The sequence below is a fragment of the Melospiza melodia genome, chromosome 18, assembly GCF_035770615.1.
Source record: "Melospiza melodia melodia isolate bMelMel2 chromosome 18, bMelMel2.pri, whole genome shotgun sequence".
Classification (NCBI taxonomy): Eukaryota; Metazoa; Chordata; class Aves; order Passeriformes; family Passerellidae; genus Melospiza; species Melospiza melodia.
The window spans coordinates 2,389,908-2,414,500 of NC_086211.1; the positions used below are offsets into that span (position 1 = coordinate 2,389,908).

General features: G+C 44.5%; 1 protein-coding gene across 4 annotated transcripts in view; it reads left to right on the plus strand.

Moving 5' to 3' along the window:
* Positions 1–24,593, plus strand: part of TOM1L2 (target of myb1 like 2 membrane trafficking protein) — a 56,332-nt gene that overhangs the window by 24,427 nt on the left and 7,312 nt on the right. Inside the window, exons 5-14 of one of the 4 annotated variants that reach the window (XM_063171645.1) lie at positions 1,248–1,382; positions 2,304–2,462; positions 3,142–3,258; positions 5,875–6,008; positions 8,539–8,587; positions 9,579–9,702; positions 10,533–10,650; positions 12,897–12,972; positions 16,036–16,101; positions 23,576–23,635. In XM_063171645.1, the coding sequence (XP_063027715.1) occupies positions 1,248–1,382; positions 2,304–2,462; positions 3,142–3,258; positions 5,875–6,008; positions 8,539–8,587; positions 9,579–9,702; positions 10,533–10,650; positions 12,897–12,972; positions 16,036–16,101; positions 23,576–23,635 (1,038 nt within the window). The remainder of the gene's footprint in view (positions 1–1,247; positions 1,383–2,303; positions 2,463–3,141; positions 3,259–5,874; positions 6,009–8,538; positions 8,588–9,578; positions 9,703–10,532; positions 10,651–12,896; positions 12,973–16,035; positions 16,102–23,575; positions 23,636–24,593) is intronic. The other 3 variants (XM_063171646.1, XM_063171648.1, XM_063171649.1) reach the window with 3 other exon arrangements.

The following is a 24,593-nucleotide window of genomic DNA, read 5'->3' on the forward strand; positions in this document are numbered from 1 at the left end:
TGCAGTTAATTTACTCTTAACAAAGCTGAGAAGCAAACCCAGGATTGTCTGCTTGCACCTGATAATGGATTGTCTCCCAGGCACGGATGGTAGGAAATGCTCTCTTAGAATTGAACAGGATAGGAATGCAAGTTAAAAATTTATATTATTTTTGATCTTACTTTTCTATCTTGGATTTCTGTTCTCTCCAATATAAAAAACGGCTCAAAGAGCTTTTAAAGTAAAAATAGTCAAAGAACTAGTGTAAAAGTGATGACTAAATGAATTAAGTTCTGAGCCCACATGCGTCTCGCAGTAGTTCTGGATCCAGCACACTGATACCCTGCTCTTACACATGTGGGGGTTTGTGGAATGCTTCATTTTTTAATTGAGTCATAATATTTCAGTTTTTCCTTCCTCTACCTTTTTAATATTTGGTTCATTTCCAGCACAAGTGAAAGGGGTTGAGGCTTTTAGCATACTGTGCTCCCTGCAGCTTTGTGAGTGCAGGAGGCTGGCTAGCCAAGAGGAGCACTTAGTACTCCCACTGAAGGAAAAGCTCAAATGTGAATTGAAGTCTTTTTAGACACCAGAGAATTCATGCAGGAGAGATATTATGAATGTTCTGGCTGTGGGAATTTCTCTCTTTTAAATTCATCCTTTGTGACCCACTGGGTGCCTTGAGTGTTGGATATGCTCTGTCAGAGCCCAGGCGTCCTTAGTTCTGCTGCTCAGGGGACTGTCTCTTTCACAGGACAAGAACCTCAGAAAGGACCTTTTTTTAAATTTAAGTCTGGTCCAAATAAAACACTGAAGATAACTTGATGGCTGTGTCTTTCCTTTGGCAGCAAATGAGGATGTTTCACAAAGTGAATGGAGATTACTTGTGATTGTACAGCTTTGTGAATTTTGGTTAGATTTGTTGAATTTTTCACACAGACCTTTTCTGGTACAATATGCTAGAAAAGATCAGCATCAATCGCTGCTGAGGAGAGGAGATGGGAAGAGACTTTCATGATGTTCACAGATTTTGATGACGTCAGGAGCTACTCACAGCTACTCTGCACTGGGTTCCTGTCTGTTTTATATCTGAATAAAATGTATGGGTGACTGTCTTAATATTTGCAGGACCTTTTAGACCAGGTCTGATGATTCCAGTTTTCCTTTGAAGCTGAAATCTATGAAAGCTTTTCCAGTCAGTATCTGAGGCCAGGGTGGGGCTGGAGCTTCATTTGGGAGGTTTATGGATAATCCCTCGTGTTTTCCAGGCTTGGGCTGATGCCTTCCGAAGTAGCCCCGATTTAACTGGGGTAGTGCATATTTATGAAGAACTCAAGAGGAAAGGCATCGAGTTCCCCATGGCAGATCTTGATGCTCTGTCTCCAATACACACACCACAGAGGGTAAGCTGCAGCCTTGCAATTCCGGGGGTGTTTTCCCAGGATTGGATAACTACTCATTTTTCCCCTCCCATTTCTGTGAATTTGTCTCATTTTCTCACTCCTGGAAGGACATTTTAATAGTGAAAGGGCATGTAAGAGGGGCATAATACAGACTGATAAGCTATCTCCTCCCTTGAGTCAATCATCAATCTGAGAAGTTGTAAAATGTTACATTTAATCTTGTACCATAAAACCACCAAACAAATGCAACTAATTTGTTCAAAGAGAGCTCAGCAAGATTTATTATTTGAGATTTACTTCTTTTGCTCAAAAGTGTGGCTGCTTCTGTTAGTGATAACCCTGAGCCAAGGTCTGCCTGTCTGTTAGGGGTGTACAGAGTCTGAATCTCTCTGATCCCACAGTAATGTGAGAACTTTACATCTCTGGAAAGTTAGGTCTGGAAAGTTGACAGAACTGCTGCTTGGAAGTAACTTAATGATCACAGGTGTTCTGATTATTCACTCTGAAAACAGAAGTTAATGAATCTTTGAAGCAGCAAATGCAAGTGATCAAGGACTGAGAGATTACAATTCTTGTGTCAAGGTTAATTAAATTCAGTATCTACGTATCACATCATTTTTTGGAAGCCTGCAACTTAATTCCTAGTTTAAAAGAATTTATAATTATTTCTCTTTGGCTCTTGTTTTTATTTTGCTTCTCGCTTTTCTTGTAAAACTAAATGGACTTAAATGCTTGTGGGTTGGGTCAAAAGAGATGGGCATGGAAGATTTTTGAAGCTGCCAGTCTTTTCCAGTAGCTGCACTGACCTTTCCCACAAGGTGCAATTATGTTCTATATTTGAGCCTGTTTGGCCTGAGGTTGCTGACAAAGCAAGTGCTGTCCCAGCTCAGCTTTTGAACTCCTGTCTTTCTGATGTGGCAGAGTGTTCCTGAAGTTGATCCTGCAGCAAATATGCACAATTCCCAGTCTCAGCAAAGGATGAGCAGCAGTTCTTACTCTTCGTCCTCTCCAACGGCCTATTCTGCTCCTCAGGCCCCAGCCCTGAACGTGACTGGTCCCATCACTGCTAACTCTGAACAGGTATTGGCATGTTGATTCTTTCGAGTGGGACTCTTTCAGCAAATCAAATTAGAAACTAATTTGCAGAGGAACTTTCATTTTAACCCTTTGGACTTTGTCTCCTAGGTCTGGCTGTACTTAGTAACCATTCCTCCTGTTATACTGTAAAATCTGGGCTGTGCATGTGTCTCTGTGGCCTGGTAATGGCAGCACAATCTGCTGGTCCAGCCCCCTCAGCAGTATTTTAGCAGTTATTCCCATTAACCCCTCTCCTTTCAAGGCACAGAATGTCTTGCAGATGCAGGAAGTCAAACCCTTGCAAATGCCCTAATACAGGATTTTCTTTTCTCCCTGCAAAATTATAACTTCAGAGCCAAAGATTCTACTTAAAATATGTACATCTTTCCCCACACTGGAATGAGGCACCACAGCCAAGGTCTGGCTTTAGGTGCTGTTTGCAATTTCTTCCCTTCCATACAGACACAGCACATCTGGGTTTGTGATGATAATTCTTCTCTTTTTCTCTTCCTTTTCTCCTGGGTAAACTTTTTATCTCTTTTGGTTTTTCCCTGCTAGAATGTCTGGAGCCTGAGATATCAAGTCAGACAGAACCAGAGATATCTCAAAGTCAGTTCTTGAAAATGAACTGCTTCAACTAAAAGATTATGCAGTGTTTTGCTGTCTTGTTACCCCAATTTAGATTGCCCGGCTGCGCAGTGAGCTGGATATTGTTCGTGGCAATACAAAAGTGATGTCTGAAATGCTGACAGAAATGGTACCTGGACAAGAGGATTCCTCAGACCTTGAGTTACTCCAGGTAAGTTTCCTAGAAAATATGATTCTGATCCTTTCTGTGTTTGTGTTTCTCTGGGGGTGTGTTTTGTTGTAGCTCACTCCACAGCCTGTGCTTGGATTCATAATGGATCTGGGCTGTGCCTGACCCTGGCAAGTGCCATCACTTGATTTTCTTCATTTGTTAAAGCTTCCAGTGACAAGGATTTCCTGACTTCCCTTGAAACTTGTTCCAGTGCTTTCCTCTTTGTGTGGCTAGAAATTTTTCCCAATGTTGAATATCACGTCTCCTTTACCAGTAAGGAGCTTAGAATTGCCACAGGTTCTGTAAGCCCTGAGCATTCCAGCTTCTTTTACAACTCCCATCACCATTTGTACAGTGTCAAAAATTCCCAGTCACCATGCAGGAAAAAGCACTCCATATTTCCATCTGGACTAAAGAATGCTAAGGGTCTGTGCATTCTCTGCCACTTGAAATCTTATCTATGAACTGACTGTCTTTCCAGAAGATGTGTTTTTCTGAAGGTGTGGTGTCTTAAGGCAGGTGCTCAGATGAAGTTCCATGGTGTCCAGAGGGCTAGACTGGGTAATGAGGAGGGATTTCTCTGCAATCCATTGCAGCACTGTGCATCTCAAGAAGGAAAACAGGATAAACTGAGCTCATGCCTCAGGCTTGACACCTGTTTCCCAAGGCTGGTGGTCATGGGGTGGCCTTTGGGCTGAGGAAAGTCACAGAGTCCCACAGATGAGGAGCACTGCAATCTGACATTCCAGCTGCTGCCCTTAAGGTGGGATTTGCCTTTCCACAGCTTCAGAAACAGCCTTCTGTTCTGATCCTCCAGCAGGGAGGATGGGCTCCCACAGCAGTCCATTCGGAGGAAGGCAGGGAATTGCTCTCTGTGATACATCAGAATTTGAAATCCATCCAAAAACTGGTCTCTCCCATGCAGTGGCATTGTGTGTTTGTCTCAGAGCCATCATGGCAGCTGATGAGAGGCTCTGCAATAAAGAGCCTTTCAGTCACTGCCCATTTGGGTCGAGCTGCTCAAAACAAAAGCAGCTCCCAGGAAACCATGACAGGCCGAAATCGAACAGTTTGCTTACACTGAGAAACAACCACCAGCATCTTGACAGTGTAACCTTAGAGCACAGCTTTAAGGTGAAAGAACTTGATCATAAAATGGAGTGACAGCAATGATTCTTTACTCCAGCTGGTTCCCTTCTGTGACTGATGCAGCCTAAATCTGAATCACAGAGCTGGGGAGAGCCCATTTTTGATCACAAAGGCTGGTTAGCCTTTTGAGAGCTGTGAGCTGGGTGCTGCATGCAGGGACTCCTTGCTTTGAGGTTTATATAGCCCTCCTCCTTAAATAATTCCTGACATTTTCTCCAACAATCAAATGTAAACAGCCTGTGAGAGAGCCAGCTCTGAGCAGAATAGATAGGTACTGTCAGCTCTCTTGGAAAGGCAGCAAACAAACCTCTGAAATGTCACAATCTGCTTCCAAAGTGATGGGATCAAAACTGACATTGGAGAACACATTCCTCAAGCTGTTAAGGCAGCTGGATTGCACTAGGTGAAATTTATCCAGAGCTTAGGATGTCAGACCATGCAAGGAAAACAAACACATTTTTGCTTTCATCCTGAAGGTTGTGTACCAACAAGTCATCCTTGTTTAGTGCTGAATTTTTGCTGTGAAGTGGAGCTGGGAGGAGTGGAAGATGACAGAGGGACATGCTTTAGCTGGAATGTGTCAGTGCTTATTGAAGTAAAACCGTTGGCCTGATCAGGGGCACCCTGCCCTACGTCATGTTTCTTCTTGCTGTTCTCCTCAGCAGACCAGTTTGACCTTTGGTCTTGAGGCCTTTCAGGACTACAGAATTCTGCTAAGTATTTGGTGATGGAGGAGATGTCCTGGAAGCATGAGAAGTCCTGGTCTAGGCAAACTGAAATCTAGATTTCTTGATGACAGGCTTTTAAAATAAATGCCCTCCCTCTGCATTCCTTAAAATGTTCTTCTGAAACTCCCCGTTGCCTTTGTGCAGTCTCTTGTCAGTGCACTTGCTCAGTGGAAGGGAACATTTCTGTGTGTCTCAGTGCTGGAGGGTGTGTGAAACACTCACCTTTTCGTGCTCCTGTTCCTTGATTTGTCCTTACCCTCATGTTCTCTGAAGCTGGTAAGTTCTCATCCTAGCACACACGTAGTATTTGTGGTAGCCCTGATGAGCTTTTTTTCCCCCCCACATGTTCCATCTTACACATCATTTAGTTTTTAAGGATGATGCTGCCAGAAAGAGCAGATTGAATTTTCCTTGAAAGCTCCCCTCTGGGAATGTGTTGTATTAACATGTTTTATTCTTAAAACAGATGACTAAAATACAGATATTTATTTTCTGAAGTACTCAGAGTTAAAGAAGAATCAGGAAGTTGAATTGTGAATAGGCTCTCAAGGTTTTATGCCAGCATCTCTTGAAGGGCGTTTGATTAGATGTGCTTTTGGGTGACATTTAATCATGCAAAGATAAACTTGTCTTAGTGTTTCTCAGTTGGGGGATATGTTTGGCTGTGAACAGAGCTCAACTAAATCTACTTATTGCTTGTTGCTTATCAGACTGTGTGTGCACAATGCATTCCTCCTAGGAGCTGAACCGAACCTGCAGAGCCATGCAGCAGAGAATTGTGGAGCTTATCTCACGAGTGTCCAATGAAGAAGTCACAGAGGAGCTGCTGCATGTGAATGATGATTTAAATAACGTCTTCCTCCGATATGAAAGGTGGGGCATCTCTCCCAGCAACCAGTTACATTCATTCAGGGTTTTCACATAAGAATAAAATAGGTCATTTGGTGAAATTGGGCCTTCTGGGCCAAGGGTCTATCATGACACAGAGAACCAAACCACAGGAACCATTTACAGAGTATTTTATGGCCTTTTAGGGTAACATTCCTGTTTCAGTTGATTCTTTTAATACTTTGATATTTTTTTTTTGTGTGTGCTATCATAGAATTTTTGTAGGGCATATCCATAAAATGCAAGGCAACCTTGTGAAAACGCTCGAGTCTGCGAGTCCCTGTTGTGCAGGGCTGTACAGGTGTAGAGACCTGGGACCAAAAATAGCACAGCCACAATCACAAGTTCCCCTGCTAGCCCAGGCTCTGCACAAATCTTTGTGCTGCTTCCTTGCTTAGGGAGGCTCCCATGAGCTCTCTCTGCCCTCTGATCTCTGAGCTCTCCAGTCCCAGTGCTGGTGCAAGGGGAGCTGCCTGAGGTGGGCGGGAGCACTGAGCGTGCAAAGGGTTTGTTTTAAAGCAGCACTTAAAATCTTGAAAAACAAAAAAAGCCTGTCTGTGCACAGCTAATGTTTCGAAGAGCTGGTGTGCAGGAATGATCCCCAGGGACAGGACTTGGGGCACAGGACTTTCGACATGTCAGACAAAGGCGCTGTCAGGCACATCTGCTGCAGGAGGTGACACGTGATGCTGCAGTCTTGGGAAAGTTTAATCTTCCCCTTAATGACAGGCCTGGGGAGCGAGGCACCAAAGAGTACCCTTTGTTCCTTGCTCTTAGCGCAGGGCTTTGTTTCTCAAGCCTTTAAAAATAAATTAGACTCTAGATCTGTGAATTTGTGCTGTCACGGCAAAGGCTGCAAAGACGACTCGGTGCCCTCGATTTTGCCTTTGATTTCGTCGTTCAGAGGAGATGGGGCAAACTTTGAAACAAATGCTGGCTTTTTGTGTGAAATGGTGTGTGTTTCATGCACAAGCAGGGTTTTACAAGTGGCAGAGTGTAACTATCAGTGAGGTTTAGTCTGGTCACCCTTAATATTTTTTCTGTTTCCCCCCCATCTGCGACTTTGCTGACTGTGGCTGATGTGTTTGTAGTCATTATTCATGAAAAGGGAGCTGAGTGATGTTAGCAAGCCATTTGTGGTGGAATAGCTGCACTGGTCTGAGCATTCAATAAATTCCAGTTCCTCCTGTGCTATTCCAAAAGCTCCCCATCCATCATGCTGATTTCTAGCACAGGGACCAAGCTCTGTTAGTGACTCAAGCAGGAGCTCTGGCCTTTGCTGTGAAGCCTTGGGATGTAAATGAACAGAAGCCTTTTGGTGAGAAATGAGGTGGGAGGTGTCTTAGGTTTCCAGCAAAGGGAGTTGGATTTCCAGTAATAGCAAACACCCACAGTTTCCTAAAATTGAAATTTGGGCCTGAATTTGGTTTTGCTGCCTTTTAAGTCTGTATTTTCCTCTGTTACATTAAGAAAACATTTTAGTTTGCGTGACATTCCTTGTTGTATTTTGTCCATCTGGGAGAAAACCTGTAGGACTATATGAATATTACGGGCTTTTTGCTGGAAAGAGAGACTGCTTCTGAAACTACTTTGAAAAATTCAAACCTCCAAGAAATCATGGTGCTTTTCCATGGTGAGGAAGGAGATCAGACTGGCCTCAGACAGGCCATGGGAGCAGGCACTTCCCCTGCTGTTTTGAGTTCATAGAATCACAGAATGGTTTGGGTTGGAAGGGACCTCAAAACTCATCTAATCCCACCCCCTGCCATGGGTGAGGACACCTTCCACTCGACCAGGTTGCTCAAAGCTCCATCCAGCCTGGCCTTGAAGACTTTCGTAAAAGCTGGGTTTAGGTTTGTGGCCCCAGATGCACAGAGTAAAGAAGAGATCAGAGCTTGACTAACCCGACATCTTCTCCTTAGAAGTACAAAGGTTTTATCCAACATCATTACTTTTCCTTGTTGGAAAGTACCAACCTATTTGAGCATAGGCTGTGACCATCTTAGAGCTGTCTTAGGATGTTTTAAGCAGGGAATCTGCTGCCCATTGTCACTCGTGCCACACACACATGGCTCCTCATTTACATTATTGCAGCAAGAGGGAGCTGGTAAGTGGGAGTGAGCCGAGCTGCAGTGCTTGGCTTGTTGAGCTGTGAGCATCAATCTTGCTGCAGTTCCTCCTGTCCCTTGGCTCACACAACAGTCTGTCACAAAGCACTTAATGATTAACCACCCCCCTTCCCCCCAAACCAAAAGACAAATCCTGCAGTGGTTTTCAAGCATGTTTGTGCTGCAAGATCAGATTAGTCAACTTAAAATCCACCTTTGCCAAGAGTGCAACTTCTCAGCAATCCTCCCTTTGTCTTGGCTTGGAGTTAAAGCTTTCAGGCTTCCCTTTGGAGCCAGAGAAAACTAAGTTCAGTGGAAAGGATGTCATGGTTTGATTATAAACTCGTGTTTTTTATTATTTATTGGTGGCTTTGATAATCTGTGTTGGGGTTTTTTTTCCTGAACAGATTTGAACGATACAGATCAGGACGCTCAACACAGAATGCCAGCAATGGAGTAAGTACTCACTCCTTTGATTCTCTCATACCAGCTGTGGTACTATCAGTAGTATCACACCTCACTGCTTTGATTCTCTCATACCAGCTGCAGTACTATCAGTAGTATCACACCTCACTGCTTTGATTCTCTCATACCAGCTGCAGTACTATCAGTAGTATCACACCTCACTGCTTTGATTCTCTAATATCAGCTGTGGTACTATCAGTAGTATCACACCTTCTACCTGCCCTGCTCTGTGTCCTGCCTGTACTGGCTAATGGTGGATGCCAGGAAAATTAAGAATGTGGCAAATCCCAAGGGACAACTTTTAGCTCAGGAAGTCACTTCACAGTAAAACATCTCTGTGTTTACAATCCTTGATGGATTTTCATTCCTCTATTAACTTTTTTGATTGCTTTTGAGTCTGTGTGGACTTTAGGAGTTCACAATGCCCTTAAGCAGTAAGATCCACAGTTTCACTATACATTTTTACATATTTATTTTGCATTTATATATAAAAAATATTTTGTTTACATTTGGTCAAGTCATTTAATGATCTTTGTTTGCTTCACCTAATTTTTCTTCACTGTGTCTTACAATGCCACTGTTCAGGTTAATTTTCTTCCTGCCATTCATAATTTTAAGAACCACTCTTATCTCCTATTTAAGCAGCCCCTTTCCAAGCTGAAGTGTTCTAATTATTCTTTAAATGAAAATTCTTTTGTAGTTGTTTTATAGTGTTCAAGGTCTGAGTACATGATGAATCTGTACTTCCATTATGTTTTCTCTTCTGCATTCATAACTATTTCCTCTGTTTACTGTGCTTTACCACTTCTGCATTGTGATGCAAACTTCAGCAAAGATTCTGTATTGACACTTGAGTCACAACAAAGAAGTTTTGTTTCTGAAAACAGTTTATACCTAATGTGGACAATTGTGGTGTTTAATGTTGTACTGCAAGAAGAAATTTCTGGCATTTGAAACTTCTGTGTTTCTTGTGTCCTGACAGGTACTGAATGAGGTGACAGAAGATAATTTAATAGATTTGGGTCCTGGCTCTCCAGCTGTGGTGAGCCCAATGGTTGGGAACTCAGCACCTCCATCTTCACTTTCTTCACAGCTTGCAGGGCTTGGTGAGTGCCTGATCTAGAACAAGCTCTTCTCTACCTATTAATGTTGCCATGTGGCCTCCAAAAGGTTTGGGTATTTTGCTCACAGGGGGATTAGAAGGCATTCCCACTCTCTTGCACTGTGGCAATCTGCACTTGAGAACCAGCCTGGCACAGAGGGAGGGATTTATTAAGTAGAGGGAAGACTGATGGAGAGGGTGCAGGTTGTTGTTCATGGCAGAACTTGTACTACTACTGCTATTTCTGCTTATAGTTCTCTGTGAAATCAGCCTGGTGATGTTCTTGATTCCCCTTCTACAAATAATATTTGAAACCTTTGGGTGAAAGGTTTTATGACACTCTTAGGTGGTTTGCATTAAATCAAACCAAAGATTGTGTGGTTGGATCACTGGGTTTGACTGAAGGTTCTCCACCTCTTTCAGCACTGCACCAATACCATATCCCTTTGTTTGAAAGTGTTGCTTTCACAGTCAGAAACTGAGAGAAACATTGTGGAGAAAACTACTGTCCATGTCCAAAATTTTGGACTGTATTAGTGACCACTTGACCACTAAATATCTCAGGATATTGGCAGCAGGTTCACACCAATTCCCAAATGCTGGCTTCTTGATGAGGAGCATTTATGGAGTGCTGCTTCCAGGATGAATTAGATAATCTCTATGTTTTTCTTTTAAGAACACCTGATTAGCATCCTCCAGCCTTTCCTGAACAAAACTGTCCTCAGTGCTGCAGCTGTTAATGATGATGTTTGCCACCATAACAATAATAATAATAACCATAACAATATGGTTTGTTATTTCACTGGTTCACTATTTTTTCTCCTCTGGTTGCAGACTTGGGCACAAACAGTGTCAGTGGCACACTCAGCTCCCTCCAGCACAGTAATCCTCGTGATGACTTTGACATGTTTGCACAGACAAGAGGCAGCTCCTTGGCTGACCAGAGAAAGAAGTAAGTTGGAGTTTGTCTTCAGCACTGAGTCATGGCACTGCTGTTTTCTAAGGGCATAAGTATGAAACTTCTTGACTTTAGACTGAAAAAGTAATTTTGGTGTATGTTTTTGTGCTTTTAATCCAATCCCTATCCTTTTGGTTGTTATCAATATGAGCAAGTGATGAAGTTCTTGCTGCTGGACAGAGCAGATTGGCTGGGTACTGACTTAGTTAATGAGCTCACTGGAAACTTGGAAGTGTGCTTGCCTGTACTTCTGCCTTCTCCTAAGGCTTGTCATCCCATCCACCCATGTTTGAGATACAGGAGCAGAAGGGTCCTTCACCTGAAGGTCATGGATGTGCTTTGGTGGCTGAATTACTGTCATCAAAGGCTTGGAAACAGAATTACCATCCAGTTAACTCTCCTTTTGGCCCCAATCAGACTCTCACAGGCTGTCAAGGCAGTGTAGCTTGCCTGGCTTCATGCTACCCTTAATTTGTTTATATGCATAGGGCTTGCATCTCTAGAGCTGCAAATCTGGCACTTTCAAGGGCATTTAACAGGTCAAATTATTTTAATGTAAAATAAATCTATGCACTTATTAAGAAATCTTTGATCCCTGTCAAGTGATCTTCAATAAAAGACACACTCAGGTATTTTTCTTCCATATATTATTTCTTGCCTCCTGGCTTCAGACATTAGAGGAAGCAGTCAGAACATCATCAATATCTTGTCTCAAGCTAAGAAATGCTGTTAAATAGTTTATCAAAAATTCAGAAAACTTGAGCCTACAAATTTATTGGGCTCTTTTATTTGCAGTTATCAATATAGCTATTGGTACTGCCTCAGCCATGGTATCAGAAGAAATTCTGTCATGTAGAGGGATAAGCCACCACTGGAGATTTTGGGCTGGGAGCCTTAATGTAGAGTTAGAAAGGAGAGGCATTGCAGGAGAGATCTAATCAAGGTCCCTCTGTCTCTTGTGCTAAATGAAGCACAAAACTACTCTTCCCACCCGTACCTAATGGAACAAGGAGCACAGATCACCCGTGATTTCACAAGGGAGGATTGCTCTGCCTTCCCTGGATTGTGCACTGTATAAACAGAGCAGCAGGGAGGAGGAGAGGCATGAGTGTGACTTGCTGTGGTGTGTAGGTGACAGCTCTGGGTGTGAGAGCTCTGGGTGCTGTCACAGCTTGGGAGAAGCCAGCAGGAGGAGGAGAGAGGGCTCCCCCTGCTCAGCAGCCCCTCCCAGGAGCGGATTTATGGGCACGTGTTTGTGTCTGCTGCAGCTCATGGTTCACCACTGTGCTCTGGGAGATGCTGCTGCTGCTGCCTCTGTCACCTGACTGCTACATGTCCCTTTTGCATTGCAATTTAAGAAGCTTTTAACAGCTCTGTAAATAGTGCATTTCTTTGTCTGCTTCACTGCAGTTGCTTTATTCCATCTCTCTTTGAGTCTCGCTCTGCCTCCCCCCGATGCACACGGCAAGGTCAGGCTCCAGATGTCATCTCCAAGTCTTTGTTAAACATAATCTGCAATCAGGCCTCTTTTCACAGTCCCCCACTTGCTCCTGGACATTCTTAGGGTGCCTTGTGACCTGTTTGCCTGCCTTTCATAATGCTGATCTTACTCTCTTTGCTTCAAGGTGCTTTCCAAAACTGATGGGTGGCCTTTGTACAGAGCAAGCTCCTCTCCTTGGGGTACACACAGTATTCTTGGGGTGCACACAGTACCCTCCAAGTCTTGTTAAGAAAAAGAATTTGCTTTCTGGTTTCCAGGGGAGTAAATCAGGGTATCCAGGGTATTATTCTCCTATGAGGAAAGGCTGAGAGAATTGGGATTGTTCAGCCTGGAAAAGAGAAGGAATTGGGGTGACCTAATTCAAATACCTGAAGGGAGCCTACAAGAAAGATGAGCAGAGACTATTTACAAGGGTCTGGAGTGACACGACAAAGGGGAATGGCTTGAAACTAAGAGAGTTTGAAGGGCTAAATTGAATATTGGGCAGAAATTCTTCCTTGTGAGGGTGTTGAAGCACTGACACAGGTTGCCCAGAGAAGCTGTGGCTGCCCCATACCTAGAAGTGTCCAAGGCCAGTTTGGACAGAGTGTGGAGCAACCTGGGATGGTGGAAGCTGTCCCTGCCCATGGCAGGGGTGGAATGAGAGGATCTTTTAACATCCCTTCCAACACAGGCCTGATTGCTGATGGGTGATTGCTGGAGTTTCTTGCTAGTTCTGTGGTTTGTTCTTCTCTTCCAGCGTGACGTACGAGGACCCACAGGCTGTCAAAGGACTGGCATCTGCCCTGGATGTCCGGAAACAGAACACAGGAGGGGTAGGTCACAGCTCTGAGTTTTGTTATCCACGTGGAATCCAAGCTGGCTGCTTTGACTGAGCTTCTCATTCTGTATTCCAGCAACGTGGTAGTAATGGCTATTTTGAATTGATATCTGGGAGTAAGTACTTTCTCAGTAATGATCTCTAAAGGGATGCTGCACTTCAGTCTAAAAGACTTCAGAATCACAGTGGGTAAATTCTCCTGTGTCCTTGCAGCCTGTCTGGGGAGTCCAGCTCTTTGCCTGGAATCACTGCTGAGGAGAATTAAGTGGGGAATATACTGTGAACACTGATGTGCATTGGCTTGGTTTGGTTTTGCTTATGAAAGTCTTAATCTACTAGATTTTGCTTCAAGTGCATGGATACACAAGTTACAGGGAGAGAAATGATGCAGACTTTTAATGCTTCACATTCCTTGCCATAACTGCCCTTGCTTGCAGCCTGTTCTGTCTGCCCAGGGCAGCTCTTGCTCTCTTGTGTGGGCAGAAGAGCCCCATGTGCTGTCACCTCACAGCAGCTGACACTTCAAACACGGGTGAGAGAGCTTGGGCAGCTTTGTCTGCATCCCTCGCTGAAGGCAGAAGTGAAGGAGCTTTCAGATCATCCCTCAACCCCTTTCTACCATCCTGCTTTTAAAAACTCTGCTGCTCTTTTGTACACAGCTGTGTGTGAGGTTTTAGAGAACAGAGCCAGAGCCTTTTCCAGTCCAGTTTTGGGCTGTGCTGACCACTAGGGAGCACGGCAGAGCCAGCATAGCATGGAAGAGCCAATGCAGTGTGCACATGCCTCTCACCGGGGAGATTTGCCTCCCCGTGCCTTGGCTGATCCCACCCTGGTTCTTTCATGAAGTGGGAGTGCTCTGGGCAGCTGGCATGCCTGGCAGCTTGTGCTCCAAGCCAGGGGGAATTTGTGTTGGGAGCCAGCTGGGGTCAGATCACAGCTGCCTGCCTGCCCAGGCCATCGTTCAGTGGGAGCAGGGCCTCAGCTCTCACAGAGCATCCCCCACCCCACAAACCTGCCTGCATCCTCCTGTCCCTGTCCTCCTGCAGGAAGGGCAATTTATCACCCAGGTCAGCCCCATGGCCAGCTGGAGCTGAGCCCCACAAAATCTCATGGCAGCAGTACTGAGAGAAAAGGGGAAGCATGAGGAGCAGGGGCAGAAATATTCCTTCACAGGAATTCCTGAATCCAGTGTGACATCCCAAGCCTCCAATATCACTGAACTGTTATTGGCAGGACCTGGGGAAGGATTTGAGATCCTGCTCTTTGTTCCTGGCTAACCAAATGCAAGGGCCTTGCATTTATCTGGTCAAGAGGGCTGTATCCCCCAGTGGCCTCAGGGTCATGTCTTTATTTATTAACACTTCTCTTCCCAGCCAGTTCTGCTTTAGGCACCAGCACAACATGTCATTCACACCAGCAGAGCTGCTGCTCTGCCCCAAGTGCTGTCAGTTCAAAGGGCTGTGGCTAAGCTCATCTGAGGGTCAAAGTTTTTTGGGGTAAATGCCTTTTGGGTTGTGGAACTTGGGGCTATGAGATGTTGAGACTTTCAGCCTCTTTTCAAAGGTCCTGGAGACTGTAACATGTAATCAGAAGAGCTTGTTTTGAAATGCAGTTGCTCTGTAATTGGTAAACACTTTTTCTCAACTGTTGCGAGGCTTGTGGGTGTCTCTTCTTAAAGGAAATAAGAATTAAACTCTCCTAAAGTTACCAGCCCCAGCATGTGGAGCAAAAAACTGGCAGTGCTCAGTAAACGAAAAGCCAGGCTTTAATTTGGGTAGAGCTAATTTAAGAACAGCTCTGGGGAGGAGCCAAAAGCTTTGCAACACATTCTTCACACACGTCTCGTTCCAGCATAGTTGTCCAGTGGCAGAATTCAGCACATCCAACGTTTCTAATGCATTCATTCTCAGAATGGTCTGCAGAGACAGGGCTGATCACGTGGCATTAGCTGGCTTTTAATGTGATTTAGCAGCTGGAAACAAGATGAGCTAAAAATACACTGTTTTCTTAATATTGCTTTTCCATGTTGGGAATTGCTTTTGTTGCCACTGAGTTGTTGCATGATCACAAACGGGAGGAGAGGTGTCCAAGAAACAATTCTCTGCTGTTACACAGAGAGTAGATGAAATTGGAATGATTTCCCCTTATTTTTTTCCCCTCATAAAGTGAGACATAAAAGATTGCAGCTGATTCTCCATTACCTGTGTTAGTGGGGACAGGGAGTTATCTGGGTGGATGTACATAACACACCAATGGCTCTCTGCTGAGCTCACCCAGGTCTGGGCTGGAGCCACTGCACTCTGCTGAGCCCAGAGAAGCCCCTCCAGAGCTGGAGATGACTCTGCATCCCCTGGCTCAGGGAGGAGGTGCTGAAGGACACAAAACCACCTCAGAGTGTTGGTGGTGCTGTGCCATGCAGTCTGCAGCCTGCTCAGGGGAGCTGGATGCATCAGCAGTCCTTTCACCTCTGTGCTTTTCAAGAGGGGCAGTTTGAAAGGCTGCCAGGACACTGCAGCAAACTGCCCTGACTTGCCTCCACTCAACACCATTGCAGAGGTGCTGTGCTGTCTGTGTGGGGCACAGTCTGTCTGCTGAGGTCAAGGACATGAGCAGGGGGTGCTGCAACCCACAGCCTCATAAACAAGGGGGACTCCACAGACTGTCACACAAGAGTTTCCAGGGCAGTCTCACTGCCTGCAGCAGCTTGTACAGCCTCGCTTTTCCTTCTTCTAAGAAGATGACAAACATCAGCCTCACTACTAGCCAGCGATTGGTTTGTTTTATCATTATTATTTTTATTTTTAAGGACATCATGGAGGGAGTGCTAAAACGCTGTGAGCTGTCTGTAGGAAGTGCAGAATTCTGGGTGAGGTCTGTCCCCTTATGGACAGAGCTGACAGGCAGAGGGGGACACAGCTGCTGCCAGAAGCTACTGTAGGCAACTCTGTGTGTGTTTGTGTGTGTGTCTGTGTATGTGAAGTTTTTAACTGTTTTATTACTTTATCACGGGTTGTTGCTGTGGTTTCTCTCTTTATGGACCTTTCTGTTCTCAACACAGAGGAGAGGTAAAGGTGGGAACTCAGACATGGAGCCCATAGACAAGTGGCTAATTACACAAGGAATGGTGAGGACTTCACCAGTGAATTCCTCCTGCCCACCCCAGTCCCTGACCTAGAATAACCATCCTCCATTCACCTCTCGTCCTGCCCTGTTGAACCGCTTCAAATCGGACAGTACAAGGAGTTTATTTCCCACCTGCATCATTACCTGGGGCAAAGGGAAACATTTGCACCAATTTCTGGTTTATACAGCACAAAGACCTGTAAATAACTGAATCATTTGTAGGATCCCACATCACCTTCAGAAGAGGCATGGGGATCCAATTGGTTCCTTCTACTGTCTTGATTTATTTATGCAGTATCCACTTTTCGAGGGATAAACACAAGTCTCATGGATCTTATTCATAAAGAGGACATTGCTATCTGTCTGTAAAGCAGCTTTTTCTGGTAGTGCTTAGTTTCATGGTCTGGAGTAAACATAGGGAAGTTGTAGGATCATATTGAATTGAACTGAGTAATGCAGGGATCATTCTTTATGCAAGGAAGGGGATGGGAGAACTGCTGCCCAGATTGGCATCTTCAACCCCACTGGCATTAGGAATCAGACTCCAAAAGGTACAATAGTGTTTCTGGCTTTAAGGATTTAATTCCTGTGTCTGGTGATGCCAGTGCCTTGATAAAATCAGGCTTCTGAAGATCACTGAACCTGTGCACATTCTGACCTTGTTTGAAGTTGTCCTTCATCAATGTGCTTGCAGAGAGAAGTTCAAAGCTTGCTTTAGGTGCAGAAGCCAGAGGAAAGGAAAAATACCCTCAGCTGTGCCTTAAAGCCAAGTTCTGAGACCATTTTTTTTGGACCATGTAATCCATCATTTTAAGTGTTTGAGATTAGTACCAATAATGTGACCTAACTATAGAAAATCCTCCTGAGACAGTCCTGGCTGCAGCTGAGTTCAGAGAAGTGCAGGGAGAATTCCCTTGCTCTGGGGTATGCTGGCAGGGCAGCATGTGGGGCTGGGCACCAGGAACAGGAATGTCTCACTCCAGGGAGAGCCCTGAATGCCCCAGACTGGGCTGCCCAGTGCTTAAAAAAGAGAAACATCCCAGAAAGCTTAAAGTTTAGAAAATCCAGAGTGTGCAGTATCTACTCTGTGAAACACTTGCATTTATTCTTCTGGATTTAGGGCTAATCCAGATTATTTCTCAGGGCCAGCTTGGGAATTTGACAGAGTTTTGCACGGCTGGTGCGCACACAGTGATGGGACAGGTGCTGTCTCTGCCTGCCCAAAAGCAGCTCCATGGCTGCTCACACAGGTGGATAAGCCCACTGTGGGTACCCGTCCCTGGGAGCCAGAGTGTCATTTTGGTGCTGTCAGGCACCCAGAGCTCACAAGGTGAGGGTGAAAAGCTGTAAAATGAGCAGCAGGATCAGCTGTGCCTCTGATGCTGTTGGCTGTGGCTCAGAGGCTCTCGCTGTTCAGTGGCTCTGTTGCAGCCAGGGGTGTGCTGTGCCACTGTGAGATGTTCATCCATAATGAATAATCCAGTGATTGAGTTAGTTCTTCTTCTTTGCCTTTCCACTGTTTACAAGAGCTGGGGAGCATGAAATCAGCACCCCTGCTGTTCACACCACTCACACCAGTGCTTTATTAAAAAAGCAAACAGCATATTCCTTCATTGGCTTGTGGTTATTCAGTCTGGAAAAAGGATACTGCAGCATTCATGGAGGCATATGGATCTGGGGAGGGAAGGGGGCCTGGCTGTCAACCAGTCACTGCTCTTACAAACCTGCCACCTTGTTTGTATGCTAAACACAAGAGAGAAATACCTAAAATAAAACTGAACTAATCATTAACTCAGTTTCTCTCTTAACTGGCTGTAGTTCTTAACAGTGTTTATTAATATGACCTGTAGCATTTACAATGCCAGTGGATAACTAGAATCCCAGGTATGAACTTGTTCTGCCTACTCTGTGGGTACTTTTTGTGCTTTGGTGAGGAAAGGGGTGAGCTGACACTGCTGTTCCCTGTGCCTGCACAGCACTGAGACCCACTCAAAAGGAATTCTCCACCTGCCAGAGTGGTTCTCACATCCCTCACAACCTGACATTGTTCTCTACAAGCTGTGATACATTTCAGCTTTGGGCTGAATCCTTCCCACTCCATTTCTCTGCATCCCAGTTCACCACACACCTTTGCAGTCCCAGTGAATTTGGCAGTGTTGTTCTTGTTTCCAGTTAACCTGTGGCTCAGTTCTGCCATCAAGATGATGCCAGAACCATGGAGACAGACACAAGCCACACTTTTATCCATCTCAGCTCTACCTACAAAACTAAAATAGACAAAATTATATTGGCAGAAAATGTTTCTGGTTTTTATATGGCTGAGGGATGGGAGGTGAGCTGTTCAGTGGCAGATCTGGGTTTTGCAGGTCTCATACAGGGGTCCCTATCAGCAGCAATCAGGCACAGACTTTACCACAGAGCCACATTTAGGTGGTCTCAGTTCCCTTCTCATGAGATTGGACAGAGATTTGCATTAATATATTCCTTTCTTAGAATAATCTCTCAACCCACTCACATACCAAATGGGTTATTTGTTATGAAAGTGAGAAGTAGGTGTTGCTTAAGCCACACCATGTTCGGACATTAAGTGGGACAGTGGCAGGGGAAGGATGAAACTGAACCAGAATTCACGGAAAGTGATAGGAACACCACTCAGCATTCTATCTTGACTGGCAGCAGCATGCCTGGCTAGACAGGAGAGCCCTCTTTGTAGGGAAGATAGGTGAGTGAAGATTAAATGAAACCTCTGTTAATTAGTAACCAAGTGGGATGCCGCTATGTGCCTTCAAGAGAGAGATAGGATCTGAGATGTGGAAATGACTTGGGTAACATGAGACTGTTGAATAACATCATCTTCTTGGAGACTGAAGTGCTTGAATTGTGGATAAGCCCATAACCAGGCACGTGAAGGTCTCATTTCTCCCATGTGGTGGGACCCCTCTCCCTGTTGAAGGCAAGCAGGAGCCTCCAAACACCACAGGGGTCTCTGTGGTGTTTGCAGAGCTCTGTGCAGGGACAGCCCAAGCCCTGGTGGCAGTGGCAGTGGTGGTGGCACTGCCTGGACACGCCTGCCACATGCAGCTTGGCTGTTGTTGTACAGCTGTCAGAGCCAGGGCACAGCCTGGGGACACGCTGCAGCCCAGCTCCTGCCCTGCAGTGTGCAAACACACTCAGGAGTAACCAAGGAGTTCATTTAATCCTTGCACATGAAGTCAAGCATAGTCTAATATTGAGGCCAAGCAGCTATTTCAAGATGACAACAGCTTTAAATAGATGGTAAGGCTGTAGTAATAAGCTGGAGTAGCCTGCTAGTGTGCTCCTAGTGCTGCTGTAGGAATGACAGACCTTTACTACTGCTAACCAGCAAGGGGGAGTGAGTAGCAACTAACCAAGAACTGGTGTCAGCTTTGTTAAACACCTAGAAAGAAGTGGAATTAACTAAGCTATTACAAGGCAGTAGTCTAGCAACAATTAGCATAAACCTTGTTAAACATTTTAAGAACATTAATGAGCTCACCTAGAGACCTGAATTGTCATTTCATACCTGCTTCTTTTCCAGTGGGATCATTTTTAATAGAAATAAAATGTGATAATAATAACCTTAAACTGTCTTTTTAAGGGTAGAATATTGGATTTTATGACTTCTGAGGAAAAATATTGGCAATACTCTTTGGCTTTTGATTGCTAGTGAGAACATCAACACAATCTAGCTTAGATAAGTAGGAACTTGAATTCCAGGTTCCTATGGGTTTTGTGGGATTGAGCACTTACTTTTATTCTCCCAGCCCTCCTTTTAAAACCATTTCTCTTTCAGGACTGTTGAGATGATCCCATTTGTAGGATTTTCCAAAGACTAAATAAAAAAGGAATTTAAACAATCAGACCAGCTTTTAATTAGAGCCAGTTACTTGAAGTACCCAAAAATATTTTGTGACTTAATTTCCATTTCCTGTAAGTATAGCCTTAAAAAAAAAAAAAAAAAATCACAATATCTTTACACAAACAGCTCTTGCAGCCTGCACTATCTGGGGAGCTCTCTTGCCAAGACTGAAAGCTTCACTAGACCATGCAAGTTTGCATAATCAAAATATTAACAAGGCAGTGTCCCATTCCAGAGTTCTTTCCATGTAGTCTGTGGCTGCAACTACTGCTTGTTCCCAGAAACTGTTGCCTTGTTTTAATGTGCAAACTAGTTATTTTATTTTTACATTTTCTCTGTTGTGATTTAGGGGTTAGTTGTAACAAAATTCCCCTGCACGTTTTTCAGTTTAGGGCTTCTGAAAGGGGAAGACTTGCCAAGTGCCCAACTGACTGGCATAACCTGAGCTTCTCTGTACCTTCTCTTCTCAGTTTAAAATGAAAAATAAATGTTACAATGTTATCCTTAAACTAATTTTAAACTTCCAGTTGCTTTTTGAGAGTTTCCTCCCTCTTTATTCCTGAACAAATTAAACCTGACACATGTAACCCATGTTTTATGAGGAGATGGGGCTCAGAGTCTCAGGAAGGTAAACTGGAAGTTTGTGCATGGAAGGAGCAATAGATAGGAGCCCTCAGCACTTCTGTGGGTGTGCTGGGAGACAGGGAAAGCTTTTTGAAAGGTCAGTGCTGAATAGCAAACGGCTGACACACTCAGATGTTTATCTTACAGCTTTGTCTGCTTCTCTGCAAGAAGTGCTCTTGCACTTCTGAGGGCTATGTTTGTTTGTTATAAGTAGCTGTAGCTGAAAGTAGAATTCCTTTTTTTTGCTTTTTTTTTTATTTCCATTTTTAAAAATTCTTACGAAACACCACAGCACAAACTCTTGTGCTGCTGAGCTGTTCTTCGAGAACTTCTGCAAATTCAAGAGTCCTGTGATTCTCAGGAATTCAGTACTTGATCAGTCATCTGTCATGTTTTGAGGATAATCAAGATTTGAGCTGCTGTTCCTTCTAATACAGGGGCAGTGTACTCCCACACTTTTTAGAACAGCTGCTCTTATATTAATAAAATCCTGGAATGGTTTGGGTTGGAAAAAAAGATCATCTTATTCCAGCCCCCTGCTATAGGCAGGGACACCTTCCACTATCCCAGGTTGCTCCAAGCCCCATCCAGCCTGGCCTGGAACACTACCACAGCTTCTCTGGCAACCTGTGCCAGGGCCTCCCTACCCTCACAGGGAATAATCTCTTCTAATATCTAATCCAAATCCACCCTTTTTCAGCTTAAAGCCATTCCTCCTTGTCCTGTCACTGCAGGGCTTCATCCAAAATCCCCCTCCAGCTCTCTTGGAGCCCCCTGTGTTCCTGTAAATTTTATTCACAGAAAAGGAAAAATAAACCAGGTTTTTCCCTCCTCCCTTCCATGTACATGTTCTTATCCTTAGAGAAACATAATCACCTTTCTGAGCTGCAACCCAAGCAACAGCTCAGAGGCTGCACCTTCCACAGGGTTAAGCAACACAAGAGAGAGGCAGCAGTGCAACATCTGCAGTAGGTTTTAGGTTGCTGTAGGATGAATGAAATCATTACTTTATATCTCTGAAGCCAGTAGTTTATAAAGCTGTTAAACCAAGGAGACAGTTTTACAAGATGCAGCTTGTCCTTGGGAAGGAATGTGTTGGAAGGTGCTTGGAGCTCTTCCCTTGTGAGTGGCCAGCTGTGATAGTGTTGTGTGTGCATGATTCAGGAAACCAGAAAGGGACAGTTATCCTAAATCTGGCCCATTCCAGAGGAAACTGTAGGAATTTATTTTCTGTTTGGGTTCTTTATGAATTCGCTGGAAGCAAAATGTCACTTGTACCTGTGACCCTGGGGACTGTCTCTTTGTCCAGCAACTTGTCAAGTCAGACCCCAGCCACCTTCCTGGTGCTGCTCTTTGAGGGAGATGCTTTGGTTTGAGTTCTGATTTTCCAGTTCTTGGACACAACTAACCCACTTTAGCACACCTCACCTCAAGCAAGGGCTTAACTGGCCTCCTCAGTACAAAGGGCCACTTGATTCTGTGCAAAAATTCCTGAGGAGCTTTGCTAAACAGCCTCAGCCTGTGTGATCCAGCACCTGTCCATCTCCCCCAGCTAGAAGTGCCTGAGAAAACTCCATCTCCCAGGAAATTAATCTGCAGAGCCTCTTCCAGCTTTTCTTAATGAATCACTGAGTCATTAAGGTTGGAAAAGACCTCCAAGACCATCAGGTCCAACCATTAACCCACCACTGCCAAGGCCACAACTAAACCATGTCCTAACCACATCCACAAGGTTTTTTATCATGTCTAGGGTGGGATTCCTGTGAGAGGTTTCAGGCAAAGCTGTGGGGAGCTCCTGACAGCTTTTCTGCCTAGGAGAGTCCCTCTAGCAGTGCCAGGTCTCCTCCCTGCCAGCCCTGCTGCTCAGCTGCCATGCCCTGGCCTGGAACTCACATGTCTGACATTGTTTTCCAACTATTTCTCAGGTTGTCCTTACCAGATCTATTGTGGTGTTTTCCTGTTTACCTCGGCAGGCCTCTGCTGCATTAAGCAGTGTAGTTAAGTCAGGAAATTCTACACCTAATACTCAGTAATTTCCCTTTGCTGACCCAGTTACCCTCAGCACTGCGTGACATCGCTGCCCTTCAGCTGCCTCTGTGCTGCCCGGTGTAATCACACTGGTACCATGAGCAGTTCCACTGCAGGAGCAGAGGCAAACCTTCCATGCCTGAGTGTTAAACTATCCCTGGAGCCTGAGCTGCTCTGGAGAACCCTGCTGCAGCTCTGGGGCTGTGCTCTCCTCCTCTGCCCCATCCTCTTCCTCCCTCACCTGAGACTCCACACTTTGCACTGGCACAATCTGGGCTCTGCTGCCAGGGGTCACCTTTGGCTGAGGAGTGGGAACTGGGAGCTGGGACAGTTTTGCTTTAAACCCTTGTGCCAGGGCTTGCCAGGGCTTGGTGGTGTGGTGGGAGGAGGATCTGGGAGGAAGCATGACTGCACCCTGGGCTCTGACTTCTCCACCTGCACGGAAAACCATTTTGTTTTCATAGGAGTGTTGCCTGAAGACTTTGAGCCCCTCTTTTTTCTAACCCTTCACTGTGGCTAATACACATTTTATAAAAACAAAAGGTGTAAATTTAACATTTCAAAACCTAACTGATATCCAGTATTCTACCCTTAAAAGCATTTCACGATCAAGATTAGAATCATCAGTCCACCTTGATGGTTTTAATATGTGGTCGAGAAGTTACTCATCTTACACTGGCATCCAGTCACGTCATTCCCCATAATCTTTCTCCTGGTTTTTTTAGCCTTGTTGTTCATAATTTCCTTTCCAAGTTGTTTCTTTATTTGAAATGCCATTTATATTTTGTTGCCTTCTTTTTTTTTTTTTTTCCAGCACATCTTACATCTTTGTTTTTGTTTTGTTTTTAATCTTATTTCTGGCGTTTTCCATCGCTCTGTGGCCATGATTGTGGATGTGTTTTGGTTTTTGCCTGCCTTGCTGTTCTCTCGCTGCACTCCCTAGATCCCTGTTGCACAGTCCTCTGTCATGGATGACATTGAGGAGTGGCTCAGTACCGACTTGGTGAGACTCTTTATATTTTCATTTTTCACTTGCACGGGTAACTTTCAATGCATTGCTGAGTTCCTGGTACTTTTCATAGCAGGAAGCAGTGAAACTTCCCAAACAGACTTTGGTTCCCTTTGAAGGGAATATCCAAGCAGAGGAGTCAGGGTCGTGTTCAGCAATTCAATCAAAACACTTTTTTTCTGAGCTGTTTTATTTTCCCTTTTCCATGTGAACATCACAGAATAGCACATGTTCCAGAAAATGTGGGACTGTGATCCTCAAATAGGGAAGCATTAAATATGGCCTGAATTTTTCTTAAAGTCCATATTTAAAGCTTCATTATTTAGACAGGATCTAAGTTCATGCTTATGTTGAGGCATGCTTTTAAGAGATGCTGGATCAGGGCTTAGATTCCTTTCAAATCAAGATGTCTTTGTTAAACTGGCAGGCAATCTTGACATGTTTCATAATAGTAATAATAAAGATTTATAACAGTCTCTCTTCAGTGTTTATAACTTTCTCCTAAATGATTATTGTCTAGTAATTATTAAACAAACAAACAAAAAGCAGAACTAAAAGTAGCTTTGTCTTCACCCTGGAGTTTGTTTTGCTGTCCCAACACACATTTGGTTTAAGCAGGATAAACTAGTACACATTTATTCTATTTTGGTTTTTTCAGTGTAAGCATATGACTCAAATCAGCCAAGTGCAATTTGAGGGGTGGGTGGTGGGCTGTGTTCACACTGTTCTTTCAAAACATGGTTTTAGTGAACTGAACTTGCACTCACCACATCCCCAAGGATCATCTCCTTCCATTCTCCCAGCTTGAGGCAGAAAACTCCCGACTCCTTAGGGTGTCCCCCAGCCCCCTGAGCTGTGGGATTCAGCTGCAGGCACGCTCTGGCACGTCAGCCTGTGCTCTGGCACTGGAGGAGCTGGCTCTACGGCAAGGAAGAAAATCCTGCAGCTCTCC